Below are 27568 nucleotides of genomic sequence, written 5' to 3' on the forward strand. Positions count from 1 at the left end.
AATTGTAGTTTCCGGACTATAAGTACAAAAGCAGCTCCATGTAGAGTGCATTATAATAGTCAAGCTTGGAGGTTACCAGCATATATATCACTGTTTTAAGGTCATTTATCTCCAGAAATGGACGAAGCTGACGTATCGGCTGAAGCTGATAAAAAGCGCTCCTGGCCACAGCTTCAACCTGAGAAACCAGGGAGAGTTTTGGATCCAGAGCACTCCCAAGTTATGTACCTGATCTTTCAGGGAGCATGTAACCCCATCCAGATCTACCCACAGTCAGTACCTCTGCCTTATTTGGATTAAACTTCAGTTTATCCCTCATCCAGCCCATTACCGCCTCCAGTAATGACTTTAGAATTTGGCATTAAAAAGAGCTATTAACTTGCTGATTCTCCTTGCCTATGTTATAACAACCAGAAAGGCAACTTTTAAGAATAGATACTTGTGGGAAGCGGAGGTGAGAGTTTCAAATGGTGCTTTGGTAAGTGAAGATAAGATCAGTGAGAGACTCCGTGGTTCGATAATCTCTCTGACTGGTGGGAAGAGGTTATTTATTCATTTGAGGAATCTCTTGGGAGTCAGGTTGGGAGAATACTATCCATCCTAGCCTAGATGCCTTGCAGAGAATGCTGCTAAGTGAACTTTGATAGAAGGATTTGAAAGTCTGGATTGTTTTAGACTTGTCAGGTATAGAAGGGTTTGATGGACTGATGCATTGTAAGGGTCAAAGCTCTTGGACGCAGCATGTAGCCTAAATCGTTTCCATTTGCATAGGTAATTCTTCTGTGTTGACTCCTTTTATTCAGAAAGATAATTTCTAAGTTGAGCTTCCAGGCCATCAGGTTCAGCACCTAGAGGTTGGGATGAAAGACATGGCCTGCTCCCTGTGAAAGAAGATTTTGGCAGAGAAGCATTGATGATGTCCCTGAGACAGACGCAGAAGGATAGGAAACCACAGCTATTGGGGCCACCACGGGGTGAGCAGGATACATCGAGTTCTTTCTTGCAGTATTTTGCTCATGATCTTGGAGAGCAGGGGGAAAGGAGGGAAAAAGTAGTACAAGTGGTTCGTCCAGGGCATCTGGAAGGTGTCTCCCATGGAGTTCTTTCCTATGCCTGACCTGGAGCAGTATAATTTGCATTTGTTGGTTGTACTGTGCCACAAACTGGTCCATTGATGGGGTTCCCCAGATCTGAAAGAGGTTCTGGAGAAGTTCCAGATTTATTTCCCACTCCTGCTGCTGGGAGAGGTTGAAGTCTCTGCTCAGTGCATCCATCATGATGTTCTGTGCCCTTGATTTGTAGGGCAACTGGACAGACATGGTGGTTTATGTTCCATTCCCATAGCTGCAGCGCTAGGTTGCAGAGGGACCGAGAGACCATCCCCACTTGGTGGTTGATATAGGCAATTGCCAAACCTGTACTCAAATCTTTAGAAGGGATAGGAAGGATTTTAGGGCATGGAATACTGCCAGTAATTCCAAAAAGTTTGTGTGAAGGGATTCTTGTTGCAGTGTCCATTTGCCTTGGGCATGGAACCCTCCACAGTGGGTTCTATGCCCACCTTTCAGGGAAGCACCTGATGTCACTGTGAGTAATGGAGTTGGAAGCTTGAAGGGCATACCCACTGAAAGGGAATCTGTCCTGGTCCACCACTTTTGACATTTTAGTACAGGTGATGGAAGGGTCAGCCACATGTTCTAACTGTCGGAATTTGGTTTGAATGCTGACAGAAACCAATTTTGGAGCCTGCACATTCGAAGTCTTGCATGGGGCATGGTAGCTGTGCATGAGGCTATTGGGTCTAACAGTCTTTGCAATGTCCGAGCTCTTTGCTTTGGATTGAGGCAGAATGAGGAGATCAGATCTGCAACTAACTATCTCCTGTCTTCCGGAAGATACACTCTTCATCTGTGAGTCCAGAACCACTCCGATGGACTGAACTTGGTTTTGTTTTGTTAGGAATGATTTCTTCAAAGTGACTCTCATTCCTAGTTCTGCTAGCAGGTCTAGGGTCTACTGGACCTGAGAGACTAGGGTGTCTTTGCACTCTGACATCAACAACCGGTTGTCTATATAGGGGGAAATTGATATGCCACATGTTCTCAGGTGTGCTATGATGATGCTATCACTGACATACTTTATGAAGACACTAGGTGCTGTTGAGAGTCTGAATGGCAGGGCTGCATTCTGGTAAATTCATGGACCCAATGTAAATCTTAAGTATTCTCTGTGTTCTGGTTGTATTCCCATGTGGAAATAGGCATCCTTCAGGTCTAGCATCACAAAGCACTCTTCCCTTGTTAGTAGCGGAGGAATGCCTTCCAAGGAGATCATTCTCAATTTCCTCACACATATTTGTTTAAGTTGCGTAAGTCCATAATGGAATGGAGGCCTCCACCCCTTTGGGGAACTTTGAAATATCTCGAATATTAGCACTTCTCCTGGTCTTTCAAGAGAACAGGTTCTATCACCCCCTTCTCTAGAAAGGATAGAATGTCTTCCGCTAAGGTAGGGGTTGAGAGGGTGTAGTTTATCCCCGTGAATATTTGGTGGCTTGTAAACCTGATGGCATAGCCTGTCATTATGGACAACACCCAGGCATCTGATGTGATGAGACACCAAGCGTGGGGAAAGGGGGAGAGTCAGATGGGAGAAGGGAGTTGTGTTTGAGATATCTCTTGTTCCAAAACGTCAAACAGTCTGCTTAGCCTGGTCTTGGGGCTGGTCCTTTGCTGTTGTCTTTGTATAAGGTTGTATTGTAGTTTAGGAGTATATCTAAAAGACATTTTATAGTCTTTCCTCTCTGACTGCTTGAATTGCTATTTTTGCCTGCCAAAGAACCTATACTTTGGAATAGGTCGGTTGCCATGGGTTTGAAGTGAATGTCCTCACTGTATAACGAGACTTCTTCATCTTCTCCATTGTTTCATCCGTTTGTGTACTAAACAGACCATCCCCTTCAAATGGCAGATTCTCAGTTTTATCTTTCATGTCATGTTGAAGGGATGTAGAGCACAGCCAAGTGTGTCTCCAGAGAGAGACAGCACCTGCAATGGATTATAACTCAATCTGTGCAAGGTGCTTTGCAGTGCTTAAATGCTGTCTGGTGATATCGGCAGATTTAGCCAATGCTGTTTTGTACTTTTCACAGAACTCCTCTGGGACATCCTTTAAGTCCTCTTTCAGAACATCCCAAATGGAATAATGGTACTTTGTCATACAGGCCATGTAGTTAGAAATGTTAATAGCCAGGCATGAGGTAGAGTAGAATCTGTGCCCCATTGCATTAAACTTCCTCCCTTCCTTATCCACCAGGGCTGAGTATGTTCTGCCTGATTTACTGCTTACAGTGCAAGCAAGCAACAGTGAATTGGGAGGAGGGTGCTTAAAAAGGAAGGGACAGGACTCCTTTTGTATCCTATACAAACTTTCCAGCCTCTTTGATGTTGATGTAGAGCTGAAGGTACATCCCAGCACACTTTTGCAGAACTGGCAAGGATAGGTAGCATCGACAGAGATGCTGGTTGGGAGGCTGAGGAACTGGCCATGAAGTCGTATATAGGGTCCTTGACCTCAGGTGTTGGAGCTTTTAATTCCAAGTCTAAAGCCTTTGCCGTGTCTGCCACTTGAATTTGGTATGACTTCCCGTCCATGAGTTATATGGAGGACATGACACAGTTTCATCGGGGGAAAGATACAAAGGGTTCTCCGTTTGAACGGAGTCCCCCTCAGAAAGAGGAACTGGAGTCGTATTCACCTTCAGAGTGCTGTTTCTCTTTTTCAGGTGATCCTTCCTGAGCTGGAGAGTGGTGGATGACCTCCAGATCCAGCTCATCTTGGTGAGTATGAGCTGGATATGCTATTTTCTCCCCTCTTCCAGTGATGCCACTAAGAATTTTTGGTCTCTTGAAAGAAGATTCTGTCACAGGTTTAGGAGTAAGCCCATGCTCTTTTGCAGGGACTTTTCCCAGATCACCTTTAAGATTCATCGACTTCTATAGTCTGTACTCATCAAAGCCATATGGCAAAGCAGGTGACGGTAAGTAGTGAGGGTTTCTATAACTTCTGAGACCCCTTATGTAGCCTGGGTCCAGGGCCCCTGGAGAGCTCCAGTAGTTCATTGGTCATGTCATGGAGGCAAAGCATGGAGCAGAATGATCTCTCTCTCTCTCCAGGGATAAGATAGACAGCAATGTGAGGTCACCTTTGCAGGGAATGCCGATTGAATCTTTGGAACTGGTACAGATTCTGAATCCTCATCCCCTTCCAGTCCATGCAAACCCAAAGGTAGAACCCAACGGAGTAGCAGCAGTGGAGTCCAGGTTCCTGGAAGTTGTCTTTTCTTGTGGTATAAGGAAAGGTGCCCTTCTTTGCTAGAGACTGAATGTACAGATTGAGCCTGAGAAGAGTCCGGAGAGAAATTGATTATGATAAGTGATATGGCTTGTGGTACATTCTTTATAGGGGTGTCCTTTTTACTTGTGGATGATGTTTGAGATTGGTATTGTAGTCACAATAGGTTTTGGTACAACAGCCAATGACATCAGGTGGGTAGCTATTGACGCTGATGTCGGAGTCGATCGTTTTGTCAAAAGAGATGTGAGTGTGATCAGTGTCAGTGTAAAGGTCGTTATCAGTGTTGACATTGGCGGCACACCTGATGTTGAGGGCTAAATGCTTTGATGTTCTCCCTGCGCAGTCAAAGGTGAGGGAGTATGAGGAGATAGCTGCAGTGTTGATGTAATCAGTTTTGACACTGACAATGTCAATGTTGATGATGCTGATGGTTTTGACATCAACGTTGACATGTGCTGATGTTTGGAACTCGACGAGACCGACAAGTCCAACCGCTCATGTTTGCGTTACTTATGGCGACGATGTTGAGTATCCTTGTCCACTGATTCTAGTTTTTTAAAAGGTGAATCTCCTGTTTTCTATTAGAAGGAGCTCAAGATGAAGAGGCATTGGAATCCCTCAAAGTTGCTCTCAATTCTGAGGGGTGACTGTCGGCCACATTGATGCCGTTGATATTGATGGAAGTGGCAGTTTTCGCATCGGAGTTGGGGATCTGAGAGAGGTTTCATAGAGAAACGCTTGAAGACACAGTTCCCTGCTTTTCTGTGTTTGCCTTGAAAAGGCTAAACAAATTTTGCAGGATTTGACATTATGTTCCTCTCCTAGTGAGATTAAGCACTAGTTGTGCCTGTCAGAGGATGGTGAAGTACATCTACAAAAGGCACACTATAAAAACATTTTCTTAATGTCCGTTAGAGTAACAGAAAGTGGTGAGATGAAGGAGAAACCAGAAAAGAGGCCATTGTCGAAGCTAGAAAATCACTTAGAAGTATAAAGTAGAAATGAAGTCCAGAGAATGAGCCATAAAACTTTCCATAGTCAAAGCCAAAAGATCAAGAAATATTTTTTTATCACAGGAACTAGGACGAGACAGAGTGAATCCTCCACCATGTAAGCAGCGCAGCAGTCGAGAAGAAACTGAGGAGAAAGGTGCTCTCCTGCCAAAAATAATGTATGTGATTCGGCGCCTCCAAAGAGCACCTCATGGAACTTGGAATTCTTCCATGGGGGTTACTGTGCAGGCGCAGAACCCATGTTGTGAGGAAACATGGATTACTTCAAAGACAACAAAGTATCCATTATGTAAATATGGGCATAATCCAGGGAAGAATAACCACTTTAAGGCACATTAATTTCACATTTTATGCAAGTGTTTAACTCTCCCATTAAAATCACTGCCCTCACTAATGCTGCCCTCACTTTAGAACATTTCACTCCTGTAACAATTTTTGCCAGTTCTCCTCTTTCCCATGTTGCCCTCACTGTAATGTAAGTTCTTGAGGGATCCTCAGCACTCAGGGACATGTTTTTGGGGAGCATCAGAGGCAGCAGAAGGAAGGGAGGACTGGAAAAAAATAACTGGAGTGCACAAAATGTGAGGGCAGCATTAGTCTGGATGCTGCCCAGTAAGTCATAATCAGGTTTATCTTTGATTGCATTTTGTATGATTGCATATTACAGAACTGGTTGGTGAATATACACTGGTTAATATCTTGACCCTATTATAGCAATAGCACTTACATTTATATACCGCTCTATAGCTGGAGCTCTCTAAGCGGTTTACAATGATTTAGCATATTGCCCCCAACATTCTGGGTACTCATTTTACTGACCTCGGAAGGATGGAAGGCTGAGTCAACCTTGAGCCCCTGGTCAGGATCGAACTTGGAACCTTCTGGTTACAGGGCGGCAGTTTTACCACTGCGCCACCAGGGGCTCTTATGTGCTGAAAGTCTGCTTTCAGATATGAAAAGTATATGTGAGATTCTCCCTCACCATTGTGCCAGATGTGAATAGTGTTAACATAGGAAAGAATGTGGATGAGAAATTGAATGCACATTCTTGTCAATGTAGGTTTTGCATTCACATTTTGACCGGTTACAGTTCAAACTGATTTAAGCCTTACAACGGAAAAAACGATGGGAATACGTTTTTAATCTATTAAGGCATTCTATGAGTATGAATGTACTTCTGAGTTACTTCCATCTGAGTTAATATTCATAGGATTGGGCCACAAGTATTGTTGTTAAAAATCATTATTAAGTAGTGTCTGATCCAGATAAAATGACATTAACTCCTCAATGGCTCTCCAAAATTCAATCACTGTTCTAAGGCTTATCCAAGTATACAAGTTGAAAAGCCCTCCAAAACATTTTAACAAACAGTATAGCAATGACCACAAATTTGCACTATGAGAAAGTTGCTCTCTCTGCTACACTGTGAACCCCCAACAACACATACAGTATTCAGTGCACCAGTGCTCACAGCTCCTGAGAGGAACACAACACATTCCATCACTGGAATTTTTAAATTTATATTCTAGTGCTGATTGGTGTACAAGATGTATCTATTGTAGTAAGAAGAACAGAGGACAACATCCAGACCAAGGTAGTCAACACTAAATCCCATTGAAATTAATGGGAATTGAGTTACTAATTACTAATTTGTCTTCTTGATTTCAATCATGCTTAGTCATGACTGGTTAGTCTGGATGTTGCCCAGATAATCCTGTGGCATATTACAGTAGGATCAGATGAAGTGGGCTCTAGCTCATGGGAAATGCATTGAAAAATTCATGCTGAAGGATTTTGTTCGTTCAACTCTTGACAGAGTCTATTTTGTGATTTGACAGTGATATTAGAAACCATTGAGCAGGCAGAAAGACAGACAGAAAGTAACTTTGCTGCAGGACAGAACCTGCTGGTTGGTGGGTAGCCTATTAGATCCAGTACTTTTCTGAAAACAAAAATAGAAAAAAATTAAAAGAAAAAACTTTATATAGTATTTTAAAAATATAATGCTAGTTTTCAAATATCATTGCAAAAACATACCTTTCTTTTTCAAGCTCTGCTTCCAGTGTTGCAAGCTCCTGTGAGCAATTTTGTTTATTTTCAAACGCATCAGATAACTTCATTTCCAGACCATGTATCTTTTCCTGTAGATAAAATATAGAAAAAGTATTTTAATATTGCTTCCTATAACTTCAACAGAGAACATAACAACCTACTAAAATGTAGCTGTTGATGGGCTGGCAACCATGGGCCAAATTATATAGTATTCTACAGGACTATTATAAATACTCTTCTGAGCATGCATTAATGTTTAAGCATTAAAAACTAAGCGTATGTGAAATGTCAACAGCCAAAAAGGCAACAAACTGAATTGGTCCAATTTGACCCGACTGGAATCAATGTCCCCTCTAGTGAGAACCCATATCCCCAACCCCTCTATTATGTTTGTACAGTTTTCAAATGAACAATGCTGGTTAAGCAATAGTAGTGGTAAAAAGATATTAGGACCCATTGTTTTTCATAAACAATCATCTATTCAGAGCCAAATCACAGCCAATGTTGTGATCTGCTATATTTCCACATCTAGTTTTGACTCTTAAAACACTGGGAAGTCATGCACATGACCTTGCCGGGGAGGGCAGGTGTGCTGCGGGAGAAGGCAGGAGCTCACCTGCCTTTGCTGGCAGACAAGCAACCACAGTCCTTCCCTCTACTTGCACCATGTGTCTACACAAGCAGTGGTGCAGTGGAGGGAGATGCTGGGAGTGGGAAGATTCCCCCCTCCTGCATGCCAGGGTGCCCTGGGGCATGAGCATGGCTGCTGCTTCAGCTAGAGCACTCACCGTGTTTGGAGTGGCCATTCCCTTCCCCTGGCTTGCTGCTCGAAATGGCTGTGGGTCGGGGGGAAGCTGTTTAACCCAGCAGTGATCACCCAGATGATCGCTGACCAAGGTTAAGCAAACCACAGATTTGCTTAACATGTTCGCTTAAACCTGGCTAAACACCAAGGTTCACTTAATCTCACTAACTAGGTTTTCTTCACCTCGGCTAAATGCCAAGTTTGAAAATGGGGTTTAGTGCATGTGCAGCCCAGGAGTGACCTCACTCCCAGTGCTTCACACAAACAGCATAACCCAGGCTGGGCTGCACTAGCCTGTGTTAGGTTGCACATTTGAATACCCTTTGGGACTCACACCTAGGATAATGAGTAGGTAAACAATGAGGCAAATGTTTAGGAGTCAGAGTCAGGCACAGCTTCAGTTTGCCACTTATCTGCTAATCAGGAGTAAATTGTTGCTCATCGCAGGCAAGAATCCAACAGGCAAATTGCATGACTGGTTTAAAATCTGAAGAGGTATCAGACCCCATATTTTTAGAGGTCATCGGATCACTATCAAATCATTAAAGTATCAAAATATAAAAGAAAATAATGACATTCTGCACACCTCTCTGATCTGAAGAGTATCCTTCAGCTCTTTTTCTCTTTCTTGTAATTTCTCAATGGCTTTCTCAAGAAACTGTTTTCCATCTAAAAGCTCTTGGACTTGCACCTATTTAAAGATTATATTTGTAGTGGCCAAAATGTACAAAATTAAAACTCAAGCATAATGAAACAGAATGTGGAAATATCAGTCTAGGATGAAATTGGTAACATTTCAAAAAACAGTATAATATACTCATTCCACAAATAAAAGTATGCTGCTATCAAATCTAATTTGGTGAAAGGAAAACAGCACAATGACAGCAAGTTTTGTGCTTCAGTCTCTATCTGATAGGGTATCAAGGTCCTTCTACTGGTATTGCTGCAAGTGGCACGGCACCAGTAGCTGAATCTGGTCCCAGTCTGAGCAGTCCCAGTCTGAGCACTGATGCAATAAATAGCCACCATTGCTTTTGCACCAGCAACAACCCCTAACTTTAATCCCTTGGTTATTTATATAAATATGTTCCTGGGGGCTGCACTAGTGTAAAGGGCTTTTGGAGGGAGGGGAAAGATGCAAAAATGCTTCCACCACATGCTCACTCAGCAGTGCAAAGAAGCCTTCAGCACAGGGATACTAAAGACTTCTTGCACACCTGCAGCCCTCCTTCCAGTATTGGAGGGTTGCACATCATGTTGGCCATTATGACCTTACACTATTTAGGGCTTAAGAGATACAACCAGAAAAAAACTGGAGCGAGTATAGACACTGAGGCACTGGTGTAATATGCTTTCAGCAGCCCATACCTGTTAGTAGGCAAACTGTGCATTTTGCACCTGCTGAAGCTTCCAGATTTCATGAGCAATCTCACAACACTGAAGTAAAAGAGGCATGAGTGATCATCACCAGGCACTCATCTAACCCGAATGCAAATTCTGTGCAACCTGAAGAGCTTATTGGCAAGCTTATTCAGCCTCCAGACACAACTGCTGACTTGCATCTTATTTCCCAGAGTGAGCTTCACAGGCTGGTCACACAACCAGCAAGGACCTTGTGCAATTTTGCAACACCATTTGCTGGCCATTTGCATGATGAAAATGACATATTTTGAGACTGCTTTAAAATATATTCTCAAAAGCTAAGTGGGGGAAAGAAGAGTCTTCTAATGTTAAAATCAATTCTACTGGTATATTCTAGCATGTCTTCTAATCTTAAAATCTATATATGTTCTGGAATTTTCTAGAATGTTGCTAAGGATGGTATACTAATATCCTCAGCAAGACATGATACTATGATAGAAGTCCAAAACTCTCCCAGGACACATGACCTGTCAGCCATTATTAATTCTGTCTTAACACAGTTCAGCTTTAGTTAGCTTGTTTGTATCCAGTTTGTGACTATGGCCAGGCATTAGGCATGGGCCAAGACCACAGGGTTTGGTCAAATGGAGCGGGGGAGTACAGCTGCATTTCATCAGCTTATTGATAGCACCACATCATTTAATAATCTTTCCTGGAAATCTCAACACACATTGTACAAAAGACTTAGGATGGGTTGCTTGCTATGGGATACCATAGAGAAGGTCATGAGGAGAAAAGAAACTCCAGACTTGCAGCCATATCCAGTACCTCATGATTAGGTTATCAAAGGCCAGCAAAAGGCCTGAAATGATCAACTGGGTACAATTATCCCTAGAGAGTTCTAATCAGAGATGATCAACCAAGGTTACAAATACAGCGTCTTTGCCATGTCCAGATCAAAAGATAGGCGCCCAGGAAGTTGATGGTATCCAGATGCACCTGAAGTAGCTGAGCTATAAATTGCTCAGCAACCTTTGGAATGAGGAGAAGAGGAGGGATATTATCTGGGTGAAGAATCCACATTTAGGTTATTTTGGTTTCTTTAGCCGAGGCCAAATTATCATAGCTGTCTGGCCATCCAGCAATTTAGTATTTTTGAACAAACCATTAACAACCATAGTCAGCAACAGGTTCAGCTTTTTCCAACTAGTTTTTACCAGACAGGATGGTCATGGGTTCAACTTACAGATAATTGCCCTCATATGAGCAAGCACACCTTCACATCAATAGAGAAAATCAAGTGAAACATCCAGATAAATTGGAAAATCTCTGAAGTGTCAAGCTTTAGCTCTGTATTTAAACTGGCACTCACCATGTCAAGCCAAATCCAATTAATTTGGCCAAAAAAGTATGTGCTCCCCTCTTTTCTCCCCCATAACATGTAGGATCATATACCATGTGTCTTAATGTTGTCATGTCTTTCTGACCTAACCAATGATGTGGAGCAGAGGAAAGAAAAGTTACAACAGGAGGACATGGGCAAGTGAGCCTTATACTTTATGAGGGAGAGAGGGAGAACTTGACACAATAATGTCTATGTTATATGTAAAATAGGATTGAGATTATTTGTAACTGTGGTTCTTTGAGTGGCTCCCTGTGCAGTTACACATTGGGAACTGTATGGCATGTCCAGTTCACAATGTGGGACTACACAGATGCAAAGAAGAATGTGTAGCCTTGCTCCAAACTATATTTTTAAAAAACCCAGAAACATTTTACTTTGGTATTTTGACAATATTTGGAGCACAGTTACATAATAAGTACTTCACACAAGAAAAATTGATCTAACCTGAACACTAGAGTCATCAGAGTTTCTAGTTTCCTTTTCCTTTATTAATAGATTTTTTTCTGATCGTTCATTCTCTAACTGATGCACCAAGTCTTTTTGAACTTTGACTGCACTTTCCTAAATTATTTAGAAAGAAATTTGAAAAAAACTTTGTAATGGTATATTTAAAATATGAAATAGATTTAAGACCAGTTATATAAAACAAACAATATATATAATATGTGAAAAATCTGTTCTTAATTGTGATTTTCTGTTCTAAAGGAGGGAAGCTAGCTCTGGGAAAGCTCTTTTTAAGTACCCTGTACTTATTTCGCTTTGGGGTATTTTGTTAATTAAAAAAAGCAAAAGTATATTGTGTGTTAAGAATTAATTGCCATCCAGTGAAGCAACTGGAAATATTTAATCACTTCTGCTGGAAAGACAGTATGCCTTACCAAGGCTCTTGACATTTCTTCAACTTGTTTTTCTTTGTTACTTCTCAGTTTAGCCATCATTTCTGTAGCAAATACAAATGTAAATAACACACAATAATATAATGTTGTAGATTAAAATGCCGACATAATTTAAAACATGAATTATATATTGGCTGTGGTCTTCAGCCTAGCAAGTTAAAAGTACAGCCAAACCTTAAATACATGAAAAACATGTTGCTCGCCTGATGATCTGGTAGTGATCCATTGACATCCATTAGAATGAGAGAATGGGTTCTGCGCCTGCATGGAAGCCTCTTGGTGTGGAGTACCACAGCTCCTCTAGGCGCTTGGGCCCCACCCCACGTGGCTATTTAAGGTGGGAGGAAGCACCAGCACTTCAGTTCCTTGGAGATTGCCTTGGGTTAGGGCGGTATAAAAATGTGCTAAACAAACAAACAAACAAACAAACATCCTTGGAGTACTAGGTGAGTTCTATGATGTAGGCTTGAGCTCTACTGCAGAGTGGAGGTTCGGGAGGGTCTAATAGATGTCAATAGATCACTACCAGATCATCAGTTACAGGTGAACAACTTGTTTATCCTGGGTGTGATCTGTTGAATCCATTAGAATGGGTGTTTAGTTAGCTCCTTTAGGAGGAGGGAGCAGTAGTGTCACTGTGACACCCTTTTGAGAACACCTCTCCCAAAATTTGCCTCCGCTGCAGAACGTAAGTCAGTGACATAATGTTTCATGAAGGGCTGTTCAGAGGACCTGGTGTCAGCTGCACAAATGTCTTGAAATGATATGCCAGATAAATGAGCCGCAGAGGCACCATAAGCGCTAGTTGAATGTGCCTTGATAGACTTAGGCGGCTGTACCTTTTGTAGCTTATATGTCATTAAGATTGACTCTACGAGCCAGTGGGACAGCCTCTGTCTTGACAATAGTCCCATAGTCTTTACTTGTCCCATAGTCATTCCTTTGTATTATATGAACAATTTCTTTGTCTTTCTAATTGTCCTTGTTTTTGACAGGTAGAACAAAAGGGGCCTTTGGACATCCAGGGAATTCAGGGCCTTTTCCAGAGCAGTGCCTGGGGAGCTGAAGGAGGTAGCACGATGTCTTGGTTTAAGTGAAAATATGTCACAACTTTTGGTAGGAAAGTAATGTCATAGCAGCACCGTATCTTGGTGGAAGTGTGCACTGTTGGAAGTGAAGGACTCTGAGCTGCCTCATGCCTCAGTGACAAAGGGGGAGAGACTAGTGAGTCAGAGGGCTAGAGGGGTCAAGACATTGGTCAGTCCTCCTCTCTATGGCTCTGACACTATCCCTTTGATATGTAGATTGCTACTCTCAGGGGCTTCCTTCCTCCCTCCCTCCCTCCCTCCCTCTTCTCTCTTCCCTCTAACACACATGCTTGCCTCTCTCTCTGCACCATGTGTGCAGAGATGCAGACAGCATCTCTCTGCATCCAGCTAGATAGATAGATTAGAGATTCTATCTCTCTACTTTCCTATCTAGAGTGGAGTTCTCCAATAAAGACTCCTTATATTGATTTAAAACTATGAACTGGCTCTAAGTTTCTTTTTGCTCTTAGCATACACGCATGCCTGGGCCGACTCCGCTGTGTTTTGCCTCTGTGCACTCTGCTGAAATAGAAGGGTATCTCTTACCAGAGAGAATTCCCAAAATGCATAAAGCACATCCATCCTCAGGGCTGTAAGCTCATTCACCTTGGCAGCCACCAAGAAGGCAGTTGTCAGAGAAACCAGCTTTAGATTAGCAGTTTTCATGGGTTCAAAAGGCGCCTCTGTTAGCACTGAAAGAACCAAAGAAATACGCCACTGTTCCAGTGGCTGTCTTACTGGAGGATACAGGTTGGTGAGACCTTTCAGAAAACCCTTCCAGTTGGGGTGGGAAAATACTGTCTTTCCGTGCCATCCTGGGTGTCTCGCTGAGATCACGGCTAAGTGAACTTTTATGGAGACATTTGAAAGTTGTGCGGTCTTTAATGAGGTAAGATATAGGAGGACCTGTCGGATAGTAGCCTTTAGAGGTCAGAAGCCATTCTTGACAATGTAGCAAGTGAACCTTTTCCATTTGCTTGCATAGTTAGGAACATAGGAAGCTGCCATATACTGAGTCAGACCATTGGTCTATCTAGCTCAGTATTGTCTTCACAGACTGGCAGCAGCTTCTCCAAGGTTGCAGGCAGGAATCTCTTTCAGCCCTATCTTGGAGATTCCAGAGAAGGAACTTGCAACCCAGGTGCTCTTCCCAGAGCGGCTCCATCCCCTACGGGGAATATCTTACAGTGCAAACACTTCTAGTCTCCCTTTCATATGCAACCAGGGCAGACTCTCCTCAGCTTAAGGGGACAAGTCATGCTTGCTACCACAAGATCAGCTCGCTTCTGTCAGACTAGCTCTCTTCTGTCAGACCAGCTCTCTTCTGTCACTAGTTCCTTCTAGTGGAAGGCTTTCTCTGATTCAGCAATATTTCATTCAGAAGCCTATTCTCCATGCTGTTAGTTGTAGAGTGGGTACCTCTGGGTGCAGCACTTGTCTTTCTCCTTGAGTCAGAAGGTCCTGGCATTGTGGAAGCCTTCTGTACACGTGTCCTGATAGTATGAGTAGAAGTGGAAACCATGGTTGCCGAGGCCACCATGGAGTGATCAGGATGCATTTGACTTGGAAGGTCAGAATATGCACCACCACTCTCCCCACCAAAGGTGTGGGGGTGGGTACATGTACGTTAGGTGTTGTGACCAGTCCATCTGGAACACATCTCCTAATGATTGTGGGTCGTGGCCTGCTCTTGAGCAGTACTGTTTGCACTGGGCATTGAGCACTGTCACGAACAAGTCTGTCTTGGGGAATCCCCAGATTCTGAATATTGACAGCAGGTATTTGTCATTCAATTCCCACTCGTGCAGTTGTTCCATGGTAAATGAGCGACTCAGATTGTCTGCTAGGACATTCTCTGTCCATTTTATGAGAATGGCTAACGGAGTGATGCTGTTCTTGATGCATCAGTACCAAATCTGTATGCTCAATGCACACAGAGATCTGGACACCATCCCCCCTTCTCTGTTCAGGTAGGCAATCGCTGTAGTTTTGTCCAACTGCAGGTGTACTACCCTTCCTCTGAGTATCGGAAGAAAGGCCTTCATGGCCTGAAAAACTGCTAAAAGTTCCAGGAAGTTTATATGGAATTGCCTCTGTTGCCAGATCCACTGGCCTTGAGTCACTCTGGCATTGCAGTGGCTGCCCAGCCCCTCAGTGAAGCGTCTGTTGTCACCCATACAGATGGGATCTGCAGTTGAAAAGGGATACCCCTTAAAAGGTTGTCCATCTGAGTCCACCAACTCAAAGACTGAAGGATCTGGATAGTGGTTCCTTCATTCATAAGTAGTGGGTTCTGCGCCTGCGCAGATCAGCTTCGGGAAGAATTCGTTAGCTCCTCACGACGCCAACCGCCTACTGCACGTGACTGCAGTACCCTCTAGCGGTGGTTAGGCGTCTGACCGCTTTCTGACCGCCATAGCAATCAGTGCTCGGAGACTGTTTGCTCCTTGTGTGAAAAGTTTGTAGTGTGTTTTTGACGGGTTTTTTGACTTCTGGTTTCGGCTTTTGACCATTCTTTTGGACTTCCTTGGATTTGGCATTACTCTGGACTCGGATTTGATCTTTGGAACAGACTGACTACTCCTTTCTAACTCCTTTGGATTTTACCGCAATCTCGGAACTCCCCCTTCGACCTTGGAACGGACGACTACTATTTACCTCAAGATGAGCTGCCCAGGGAAGCCTGGTAAAGCGGGTAATCCCGGCAAGACCACTTTTAAGCAGTGTACTACTTGCCGCGGAAAGATCCCCTCAACAGACAGCCATACTCTCTGTCTGTTTTGCCTAGGGGAATCGCACGATACAAAATCCTGCTCCGTCTGTGTGACTTTTAGTAAACAGACTTAAAAATCGTGCTGTGACTTAAAGTATTCTTGTTGGAGGATGCTTTGTTGCCTAAAAAGACTGCCCAGGCGGCTTTGGCATTGGACCCGGCGCCGAGTGCCCATTCTAAAGACCCAGGAAAGTTGAAGAAAATCTCAGCTTCAGGCGCTTCGCCATCTGCTGCATCGATGTTGACTGCTATGGCATCGGCGTCGAACCCTTCGGGAGCTTTTAAGCACGCAGAGGAACGCCGGTCTGGACGGAAGAGGGGGCACAAGGAGGATTCTTCGGCACACGGAACTGCCCACAAGAAGCCTAAGCATAAACACTGGGATCACGTTATGGAACATACTCCTTCGCCCTCGGGACTGCAGGACTACGTGATTCCCCAGCGTCGAGCGGCTTCTTTATCTCTGGCCCCGACACCCTATCAGTCACCACTGACTCCTGGGCCAAGAGCACATTCCAGTCGACATCATGATCTGTCGACGTCGAGGCCGTACGGGCAGGGCACTGGAGACAGCACTTCGAAATCGAGGGCTCGACATCGAGATGATGCGACAGATGCTGCTCTCCCTTCGACTTCGAAAGCGTCAACATCGACCGTGTTGAATTCGACGGTCACCGTCATTGTAGATACGGAGCTCGACGCTGACCCCAATATTGATCTCGGCATCGAGGATGGTGTTGCACCTTTGGATCCTGTTTTGGTGGAAGAAATTATCCTTGAACCTTCCCTGACGACACCGGTTGACATGGAGGATCCAGGGACTAGGCGCCTAAACCGAATGCTGCTTTCTGAAGAAAGTACACTCTCCACGGGAACCTTTACAGGCTTTCATGAGATTGACTACCTCTCTAGGCCGAGACCTGAGACTCCACTACCCAAGACACCTTCCTTTTCGGCTAAAGGGACGCTGGACACAGGACTCTTACCCAGTGCTGATTGGAATAACTCGGTACGGCTGTCAAGCGGAGACTACACTTTGTTTCAAGAGTGGCTGCGAGAGAGGGAACAGGCCCACAGGGTCAGGAAGGAGACGGCTGTCCAGACAGCTTTTACATCAGTGCGGTGCACGGAAATAGTGGTTCAGGCTTCAGCTCTGTTACCACGACAGCGGTCTGTTTCTCTGTGTCAGGGTCTGGCCAACTGCCAGGGAAGATCACGAGACAAAATGGAGCTGCTGAAACTGGATACGGCTCGGGAAGTTCGTCTTGACCGGACTTGGCTGCATGCTGTCGACACGGAGGTTGACGAATATTGCTTTTCAGCAGTGAGTAGAAGGCTGGTGATGTGATTTATAGTGCAAGCCGAGAGCTCCCAGCTGGCAGGAATTCAAGGCTTATCAGCCCTCTGCAAGAGGCGTTTGCTTCTCCCAATAGTCTCCAATTGAGCCCTGCGTCTCGTAAGACGCCGCTGTTGTGGAGTCAGCGGGAGTTGGTTGCATAGCTCCTCTTCGGATTGGTCCTTTACGATTTCTGCTGCCTCAGGTTGTTGTGCCTGCTCTGAATCATTAGCCACAGCTGTTTCATGAACACTGACAGCCGGGCTCTGCCCCTCAGACACTCCTGCATCGCCTGGAAAGTTGACAGCTTCCCCTTCCTCCTCACTGTCTGAGATCGAGGGCGTGACACTCTGCAGGCGAATGTGCCACGACCCCAGCCTATCATTCCTGCACCGCCTCCGGAGGCAATGCAGCCCAAACGTACCCATGTATATATTGTGGTGGGTAACTCACCTCCAAATAAAGATGATGAGGATTATGAAGACCATGATGCAGATGATGACTATGACTCTGATTCAACTACTCCGGATCCGGACGATTCCGAGGCACCTGCTTTACCTGATCCTGATGTCACGACTGTCCCTTCGACGTCACCAAATGAGGAGATGAAGGGATACCATCAACAGGTGGCTGAGATGGCACAGGTTTTAGGTCTGTCATTGAAGGAAAAGACCACTGACCTCAAGGACCCAGTTTATAATATGATGCGAGCGGCCTCTGGGTTGAAACCAGTCTACCTGCCTATGCTGCCTCATATCACCAGAGTGGCAAAGTCAGTGTGGGAGGTACTCCAGACCTCAGCACCCACCTCAAAACGCTTGGAGGCCCTGTATTGTGTCCAAGAGGAGGAGAATGCTTATCTGGTACATCACCCTACTCCCAACTCTTTGGTGGTGGACTGCACTACAACTTCTAAGGGTGGCAGGAGACACACCACACCAGCAGACAAGGAGGGCAGAAATTTGGACGTCCTGGGGAGATGAACGTATTCAATGGTGTGCTTGTCAATCAAGATTGCCAACTATGTGGCCTGTCAAGCTAGGTATACGCATTCCCTCTGGGAGGCGTTGTTCGATCAACGTGACAAGTTGGAACCAAGCGAATTTGTGAAGAAATTTGAATCCATCTTTGCAAGGTCTACAGCGGGTACCGGCCAGCAATTGGCTAGTGCTAAGCATTTAGCTGAATCTGAATCCCGCACATTGACGTCTTCTATAATTCTGAGGAGGCATGCTTGGCTGCGAGCTACAGGTCTCCAACAGGATATGCGTGATCGTATTGAGACTCTTCCGTTTGATGGAGCGGGCTTGTTTTCGGACAAGACCGACGAAAACATGGAACAATGGAAAAAGTCACAGGTCACCATGTGAACCTTCACCAACCAGTGGTTTAACAATAGCTACCGCCCATATAACCAGTACAACCAGTACCAAAGGCGCCAGAACACTTATCAGCAGACAGATAAGCGACACTTCAGGCGACCCTACCAACGTTATGGGAGCAACTTCAAGCGGCCTTACTATCAAAAAAATTGGCCTAATCAACCTAACCAAAATAAGAGAGCACCACAATCAAAGCAGCAGCTTTGATCAGCATGTGAGCCCACTACCAACTTGTGACTTGCCTCTTCAAAGCTTGATGACCAACAACACAACACGGAAGACCATCTCCTTGAACTGTGCCAGAGCAACCATTAAACTGGCAAGCCATGCCCAAGCATGGCACCACATAACATCGGACCAGTGGGTCTTACGCATAGTTACGATGGGCTATGCTCTGGAGTTCCAGGAGTTTCCTCCGTTTCTGGGTGTGAAGTTCACTCCGGAAACCCTAGTCTTGAAGGAGGAGGTGGAAAAGCTTTTGATGAAGGAGGCAATATCGCCAGTCCAGTGGGCTCTCAGCCAGTCGGGATTTTATTCCCGTTATTTTCAAGTTCCCAAGCGCGATGGAGGCATAAGACCAATTATGGATCTCCGGGGTCTGAACCATGGGGAGAATTGGATTGCAACGCTCGACTTGAAGAATGCGTACTTTCATATAGGCATCCAGGAGAACCATCACAAATATCTCCGTTTCACCATGGGGAACGAGATATATCAATACAATGTGCTGCCCTTCGGCCTCGTCACTGCCCCTCGGGTGTTCACGAAATGTGTGGCAGTAATTATAGCCTATCTCAGAACAAAGGGGCTGTCCATATATCCGTATCTGGACGACTGGCTGCTGACGGCCAGGACATGGGAACAACTGCAAGCGGATGTGCTTTTGGTGACGGCTTTGTTGGACAATCTGGGCGTGAGAATCAACTGGGAGAAATCCTTCCTTCAGCCAGCAAGACCCCTACAATATATCGGTGCACTGTTGGATATGTCGGTTCAGAGAGCGTTTCTACTGCTGGAACGGTTTGCACGCCTGAGGGCACTCAGCCTCTTGTGCCAGGCGTGACCGTTGCAAAAGGCAAGAACTGTGTAGGTATTACTCGGTCTGATGGCGTCCTGCACCACCACCATGCTGTATGCAAAGCTGCGTATGTGCAAACTCCAGCTTTGGTTTCTAAAGGCTTTCAGACCAAGGCTAGAACCACAATCCAAGCATGTGACGCTTCCGAGGGCAGTGTTGGACTCATTGTCGTGGTGGACCAAAGAATCGAACATGCTCAATGATGTACAGTTCAAGGCGCTAAGACCTTCGGCCACAGTGACGTCCAATGCTTCGCTGCAGGGCTGGGGAGCCCACCTGCTACATCACAGGGTGCAAGGGCTGTGGTAACAGAAGGAGAAGGTACTTCATAACAACTTCCTGGAGCTCTTGGCTGCGTACAAGGCCCTGGTGGCCTTCCAGGACGAGCTCAGGGGACACACCGTCCAGCTGCAGATGGACAATACGACAGCCATTGCGTATGTCAACAAGCAGGGTGGGCCAGTGTCCAGATCGTTATGCGGCCTCAGTTTACAACTGTGGAATTGGTGCATTGCACGCAGGATTTACCCCATTGCCATTCACATCAAGGGCACCATGAACGTTTTAGTGGACTCATTGAGCAGAGAGCTTGTGCTGGATCAGCATGAGTGGGAGCTGAATCCTGTGATACTGGAGCAGTTATTTTAAGCATGGGGCAGACCAAAAGTAGATCTGTTTGTGACATCCAAGAACAGCAAGTGCAATCACTTTTGCTCTCAGATGGGAGTCGGCCCAGGCACCAGGGGGGATGCGTTTCAGTTACAATGGAGCCATCAGCTGTTTTACGCTTATCCCCCGATTCTGCTGCTCCACAGAGTGGTGGCCAAGCTTCTACAGGACGAGACTCAGGCAATAGTGGTTGCACCATGGTGGCCAAGACAGCCTTGGTACACGCAGCTACTCAGACTGTCCCAAGGCAGATACAGGCGCCTACCACAGTGGACAGATCTGCTTACTCAAGACCAAGGAAGGGTAGTTCACCACAACTTATCCGTGCTGAACCTCACTGTGTGGAGGATCGGCTGCTAAGGAAGATTCTCCTTAACACGCGGAAGCTGTCCACGAGGCGCAGCTATTGAGCTAAATGGCGTAGATTTAAAGTACATGCCGCATCTAGGGGATTTGTCCCCAGAGAGGCAAGCCTCAAAGCTGTTCTTCTTTACCTGACCAGCCTGAAGCAAAGCGGCCTGGTGAATGTCTCAATAAAGGTTCATATGGCTGCTATATTGGCTCACCATGATGGGTGGGACGGAAAGACAGTCTTCACTCATCCAAGGTGTAAGGACTTTTTGAGGGGCATCGATAATCTGTACCGCCAGTTAGGTTGCCAGCTGAGAAGTGGAGTCTCTCTCTGGTGCTTTCGTCATTGACGGAGACGCCATTTGAACCCTTGGGCAAGAGCATCATTGAAGCTTTTGACCCTAAAGACACTCTTCTTGGTGGCTGTCACCTCAGCAAGGCGTGTGAGTGAGCTGCGTGCGCTCCGCATAGATGAACCTTATACAAAGTTCTATCCAGAACAGGTCATCATGCATTTAGGTGCAGATTTCCGCCCTAAGATAGTTTCGGATTTTCACCTGAATACTGAAATTGTGCTGCCTACCTTTTTCAGGGACCCATCAACCGCTCTTGAGCAGGCAATGAATTCATTGGATGTTCGTAGGGCGCTGCTCTACTATTTGAGGGCCAATAAGGATATTCGCAAAACACCTCAGTTATTTGTTGGCTTGCAAGGCAAATATAAGGGGTATTCTCCAACTCGCCAGAAGTTGTCGTTCTGGTTGGTAGAGCTGATAAAGATGGTGTACGACCAACAAAGGGTCAGCTCACCGGCTGCCATCAGGGCACACTCCACTAGAGCTTACGCCACGTCTGCAGCACATCTATCAGGCATTCGATTCACGGATATCTGCACAGCAGCGACGTGGTTGTCTCACCAGACATTTATAAAGCACTACGCTGTGGATCTGCATACTGCAAGGGTGGCAGATTTTGGATGGGCCGTCCTTAAAAGGGTTTTGCAGTGGCTTGCAGTATTTACCCACCACCTTTTGGGTAGCTCGCAATTCACCCACTACTTATGAATGAAGGAACCACTATCCAGATAAACAGGTTGCTTACCTGTAACAGATGATCTGGTAGTGGTTCCATCATTCATAACAGCCGCCCATCCATCTCCGCTGGCAAGCCACTGTACTTTGACATTTTGCACAGGATACTTTGCCAACCAGACCTGGCTGCTATGTCGGCCATATAAGAAACTGAACGTTGAGATGCCTAACCGTCGCTAGAGGGTACTGCAGTCACGTGCAGTAGGTGGTTGGCGTTGCGAGGAGCTAACAAATTCTTCTCGAAGCTGATCTGTGCAGGCGCAGAACCCACTACTTATGAATGATGGAACCACTACCAGTTCATCTGTTACAGGTAAGCAACCTGTTTATTTGTGGTCAAAAGGTCAGCCTCTTTTGGGGGCTGTCTACGTTCAGGTGGAAGGTGGATATGAACCATAATTGTAGCTTTCTCATTTTCAGGTGAGTATATCACAGAGTTGTCTTGCAGGAGGCCATAAGGCCTAGTAGGAGTTGAACCCGCCTTGCCCGCTGGATTGGATTGGCCTGAAACTGATGCACTAGTTCCATATTGGCTTGGTATCTCTCTTGTGGCAAGAATGCCCTTCCTTTCTGGGTATCCAGTACAGCCCCTATGTAGGATATGGTGGTTTAGATGAGATTTTTTCCAGTTGACCTCTATCCCAAGGTCCTGGAGAAGGCCCAACAAGTATTGTATCTGAGAAAGTAACTCTTCTTTGTCTCTTGAAGTCAAGAGCCAGTCGTCCAAGTACGGGTATATTTTTAGACCCTTTGTTCATAGATGTGCCATCACTACTGCCATGCACTTGGTGAATACACCTGGGGCAGTGCAGAGGCCGAATGGTAGAACTTGATATTGGTAAATTGAAGTCCCCACTGTGAATCTCAAAAACTTCTGGTATGGTGGCCTGATCCCTATGTGGAAATAAGCATCTCTTAGGTCTAACGTTTCAAGCCACTGCTCCAGATGTAGAAGTGGCAGGATGTCTTTCAACGTTGTCATCCAATACTTTTTCACATGGGAGTATTTGTTCAGATGTCTCAGGTCCATTATTGGTCGAATTCCCCCATCCCTTTTGGGGATTTGAAAGCAGCGAGAATAGAACCCTTCCTGCCTCTGTGCCCATCGCACCCGGACAATTGTTTTCTTATGTAGCAGCTCTTGCACGTCTTTTCGAAGGGCAGGAACATTGGTGAAGTGCAGCCCTCTGAAAGTTGGGTGAGCCTTGAACTCTATCGTGTAGCCTGATGTGACAATTTTCAACACCCAACGGTCTGATGTTATGTAGCACCATGCTTGGGCATGGCTTGCCAATCTGATGTTGTTGTTGACTAATGGAATCTGACAGATGTTGTTGGCTGCCATATATTGCCCTTCGTTGTTGTCCCTCAATGTTAGAGAGTGTGATGTGCTGTTGGCCTCAAAGGCACTGTTTTGGGGGCTCTCCTTGTTTGTTACATTGGCAATGATTGTTTTTGTTCTTTTGCAGGTAATGCCGCTTGGTAAAAGGCTGATATGTAGTCCTGCAATCTCTGTTGTCATGTAGCCTATAGTTGGACCACAGGCAGTTGTAAGGTTTTGATTTAGACACATAAGCAGCCGATGTAGAGGCAGAGGTAAAAGTCTTTGCTGTAAATTTAGAATTTTTTTTTAGCTTCTCCATAGTCGCATCTGTCTGCTCTGAGAACAGGCCTTTACCATCAAATGGTAATGCCTCTATCTTTTCTTTCATGTCCATCTGTAAAGCAGCAGATTGCAACCAAGCATGGTGTCGTAGGGTAATAGATAGACTCATGGCCCTGGACTCAGATTCCGCTAGGTGTTTCATGGTACTAAGCTGCTGACATGTTAATTCACCTGCTTTTTGCAGTGTTTTTTTTAAAACGGGCCTTAAATTCCTCTGGAGAAAATGTGACTAGGTCTTGTTTCAAATTTTCCCATAGGCAGTAATTGCATTTAGCCATGCGTGCTGAATAATTGGCTATTTTGACTGAAAGGCATGCCACTGAATACACTTTCCTTCCTAATATGTCTAACTTCCTCCCTTCTTTATCTGTAGGTGTCGTGTGGCGTCTACCGGATCTTGAGGAAGTTGTGTAGTCTATAACCAGAGAGTTGGGTACAGGATGTTTTATTAGGTAAATATTGTCTAGTTCCTGTACCCTATAGAGACCATCCAATCTTTTGGAGGTTGGAGTGGAAGTATGCAGAACCTCCCAAGTGCATTGCACAGCCTTTGAAATAATTGGCAAAAGTGGCAAGACCACTGGTTGTGCTGTTAAAGATCTTGCCATGAAGTTATAAACTGGGTTGTCAATTGTGGCGAGCTGTGACTTCGAATTTAAACCCAACACTGCAGCCATTTCTTTAAGCTGAGAGTGATACACCTGCAATTCTTCTGTGGGGGACAAATGAGAAGGTGTTGCCACATCTGGTGAAGGATCTGGGCTAGCTGATTCAGTGTCAGATTTAAAATCCCAAGATTCATGATGACTTCTCTCTGATGGCATCGAGGAAGACTGTGGAGGAGGAACTCTATCCAGAGATGGTGATGGTCTGGGCAAAGAAGACTCATCTGTTTGGACTGCTGTTGACATCACTTGTTTTTCTCTAGTTTGTGTGTGTTTAGTAAGCAGTAGTTGTGTCTGTGTCAAGGTCTGGCCAAATGCCAGGGAAGTTCACGGCTTGGCTGAACGCTGTTGACTGAATGACGTACGTTGTTTTTCAGCAAGGAGTAGACAGCTGGTGACAGGATTTATAGTGGAAGCCGATAGCTCCCAGCTGGCAATAATTCACGGCTTATCAGCCTAATTCACTGCGCCACCATGAGCCCCTGGTGGCACAGTGGTAAAACTGCCGCCCTGTAACCAGAAGGTTCCAAGTTCGATCCTGACCAGGGGCTCAAGGTTGACTCAGCCTTCCATCCTTCCAAGGTCGGTAAAATGAGTACCCAGAATGTTGGGGGCAATATGCTAAATCATTGTAAACCGCTTAGAGAGCTCTGGCTATAAAAGCGGTATATAAATGTAAGTGCTATTGCTATTGCTATTCAGCAAGAGGCGTTTGCTCCTTCTAATAGATTCTAATTGTGTTCTGCGTTTAGTGCGCCTGCGTTGTTGTGGTGTCAGTGTTTCATTGCCTAGTTCTTCTGCCAATTGGTCTCTCACGCTTTCTGCTGACTCAGGTTGTTGTGCCTGCTCTAAATCATTAGTTGGATCTACCACAGCCGTTTCATGAACGCTGACAGCCGGGCTCTGCCCCTCAGACACTCCTGACTCGGCTGGGAAGTTGACAGCTTCCCCTTCCTCCTCGCTGTCAGAGATCGAGGGCGTGACACTACACCCCTCCCCAGGGTGCTCCCCCTCCGGGACCGGGGGTCTGGGTTTGGCGGGATGGGACCAGTGAAACTGGCGCATGAGCTCAGGTGCATGAACATCACTGGCATTTTCCCATGAACGTTCTTTGGGCCCGTACCCTGACCAGTCGATCAGGTATTGTAGGTGTCCACGCTGCACCCACGAGTCCAAGATCTCTCTGACTTCGAATTCCTCTTCACCGTCCACCAGCACCGGAGGTGGAGGTACTTCCTGCCCATGCCAGGGATGGGTAGGGCCCGCTGGGACTAACAAGGACCGATGGAAGACCGGGTGAATGCGCAGGCCGGGGGGTAGGCGAAGGCAATAGACCGGGTTGATTTGGGCGACGATCGGGTAAGGCCCCATGAAGCGGGCATCCAGTTTTTTGCATGGTCTCCGTGTCTTGGAGTGTTGGGTTGATAGCCAGACCCGATCCCCCACTTTCAGGACTGGACCTGCTTGTCTTTTGGCGTCTGCAGCATGTTTGTATGCATTCTTTGTGCGATCCAATTGTTCTTTTAGGATGTCTTGTACGGCCTGAAGTTCCTCAAGGAACTGGTCAACTGCAGGGACGGAGGAGACCGAAGTGCAGGTGTTTGGGAAGTAGCGGGAATGGTACCCGTAGTTCGCATAGAAGGGCGTCTGTCGGGTGGATGCATGTGGGGTATTATTGTAGGCAAATTCTGCAAGAGGTAACAAGTCCACCCAATCCGTTTGTTGGTAATTCACATAGCACCTTAGGTACTGTTCCAGTGTGGCATTTGTCCGTTCGGTCTGACCATCAGATTGCGGATGGTACGCTGAGGAGAGGTGTACTCGCACGTCAAGGAGACGGAACAGAACCTGCCAGAAATGGGCGATGAATTGGGGTCTGCGGTCGGAGATTATCTCTTCAGGTAAGCCGTGGAACCGGACGATCTGCTGGATGATCAGTTTGGCTGTCTCTTGGGCTGAGGGGGTTCCTGAACATGGGATAAAATGAGCCATTTTTGACAACAGATCCACAACCACCAAAATGGTGCTGTGGACTTGAGAGGTTGGCAAATCAACAATGAAATCTAGGGAGATCATTTTCCATGGGCCGCTAGGGGTCGGCAGGGGGTGGAGTAGTCCTGTGGGTTTCCCATGCTGATCCTTAGCTCGCCGACACATGGGGCACGTACGTACATAATTCTCCACATCTCGGCGTACTTTGGGCCACCAAAATTCCTGGGCAACCAGGTATAGGGTCTTGTAGAGGCCGAAATGACCTGCTGGGCGGCTGTCATGACATTGTTTCAGGACCTGAGCTTGGAGGTCTTCTGTTGGTATATACAATCGATCCCGATAATACAATAGACCATGTTGGAGTGAAAAGTCTGATGAATCGTTCGGTCTGGCTTCAACTCTCGGATACGGTTTTGCACGAAGGGGTCCTGTGTTTGTTGAGCTTGCAGTACGTCCCTGGTCATGGGACTCTGGTTTGTTGCAGCGAAATTCTCGGTTCGTATAACAGTGGCTTTCTGTTCCGTTACGGGTTCTAGGGCATATTCTGGTTTCCGGGAGAGAGCGTCCGCTTGCTTATTGTGGATGCTAGGAATGTACGTCACTTTGAAATAGAAGTGGGCAAAGAACTGGGACCAGCGAATTTGTTGCTGATTCAGTTTACGGGCAGTCTGTAGGTATTCTAGGTTACGGTGATCGGTTCTCACCTCCACGGGATGTTGTGCTCCCTCTAGCAAATGCCTCCAGAATTCAAATGCTGCCTTGATTGCCAGCAGTTCTTTGTCCCAAATGGTGTAGTTCTTTTCTGAGGAGTTCAGTTTTCTGGAGAAGTACGCACACAGTAGTAGAGTACCCACGGGGAGACGGGGTTGCAAGAGAACTGCCCCGATGGCTACACTGGACGCGTCTGTCTCTACGACAAAGGGGGTGCATGGGTCAGGATGCTGTAAAATTGGTTCGGAAACAAAAAGGTGTTTCAACTGGCTGAAAGCTCTTTGCACCTCAGGTCCCCAATGGAACATTGTCTTTTTCTTGAGCAGATCCGTGATAGGAGCAGTAAGATGGGCAAAACCGGGTATGAACTTCCGATAGTAATTAGCAAAGCCCAGGAAGCATTGTACGTCTTTCACATTTCGAGGAGGTTGCCATGACACCACAGCCTCGACCTTCACTGGATCCATCTCGATCCCCCTGTGTGAGACCCGATGTCCCAGGAAGTCCACCACAGGGAGATCGAAGGCACATTTCTCAAGTTTGGCGTAGAGTCGATACTCTCGTAGCCGTTGTAACACTGCCCGGACATGGTTATAATGGGTTTGGGGGTCTGGTGAATAAACCAGAATGTCATCTAAGTAAATGATCAGGAAACGGTCAAGGTAATCTCGGAAAATGTCATTCATCAGATGCTGAAACACGGCTGGGGCATTGCACAAGCCAAAAGGCATTACCTGGTACTCAAAGTGTCCATATCGGGTTCGGAAAGCTGTCTTCCATTCATTCCCCCTCACGAATGTGCACTAGGTTGTATGCCCCCCGTAAGTCCAGTTTGGTATAGACAGTAGCTCCCTGAAGCCTCTCCAAGAGCTCCGGA

The 27568-nt window shown here is 45.9% G+C and overlaps 1 protein-coding gene across 11 annotated transcripts in view; it reads right to left on the reverse strand.

Moving 5' to 3' along the window:
- SYCP1 (synaptonemal complex protein 1) overlaps positions 1-27568 on the reverse strand; it is a 142022-nt gene that overhangs the window by 43856 nt on the left and 70598 nt on the right. For 10 of the 11 annotated variants that reach the window (XR_008307234.1, XM_053250414.1, XM_053250412.1 and 7 more), the window contains 4 exons: positions 11872-11933; positions 11438-11554; positions 8813-8917; positions 7407-7510 (listed from right to left, as the gene is read on the reverse strand). Coding sequence is in view for 10 of the 11 variants with exons in the window: in XM_053250414.1 (XP_053106389.1) it covers positions 7407-7510; positions 8813-8917; positions 11438-11554; positions 11872-11933 (388 nt within the window). In the remaining variant the exon portion in view is untranslated. The remainder of the gene's footprint in view (positions 1-7406; positions 7511-8812; positions 8918-11437; positions 11555-11871; positions 11934-27568) is intronic. The other variant, XM_053250413.1, reaches the window with a different exon arrangement.

The sequence above is a fragment of the Hemicordylus capensis genome, chromosome 4 (genome assembly GCF_027244095.1).
Source record: "Hemicordylus capensis ecotype Gifberg chromosome 4, rHemCap1.1.pri, whole genome shotgun sequence".
Classification (NCBI taxonomy): domain Eukaryota; kingdom Metazoa; phylum Chordata; class Lepidosauria; order Squamata; family Cordylidae; genus Hemicordylus; species Hemicordylus capensis.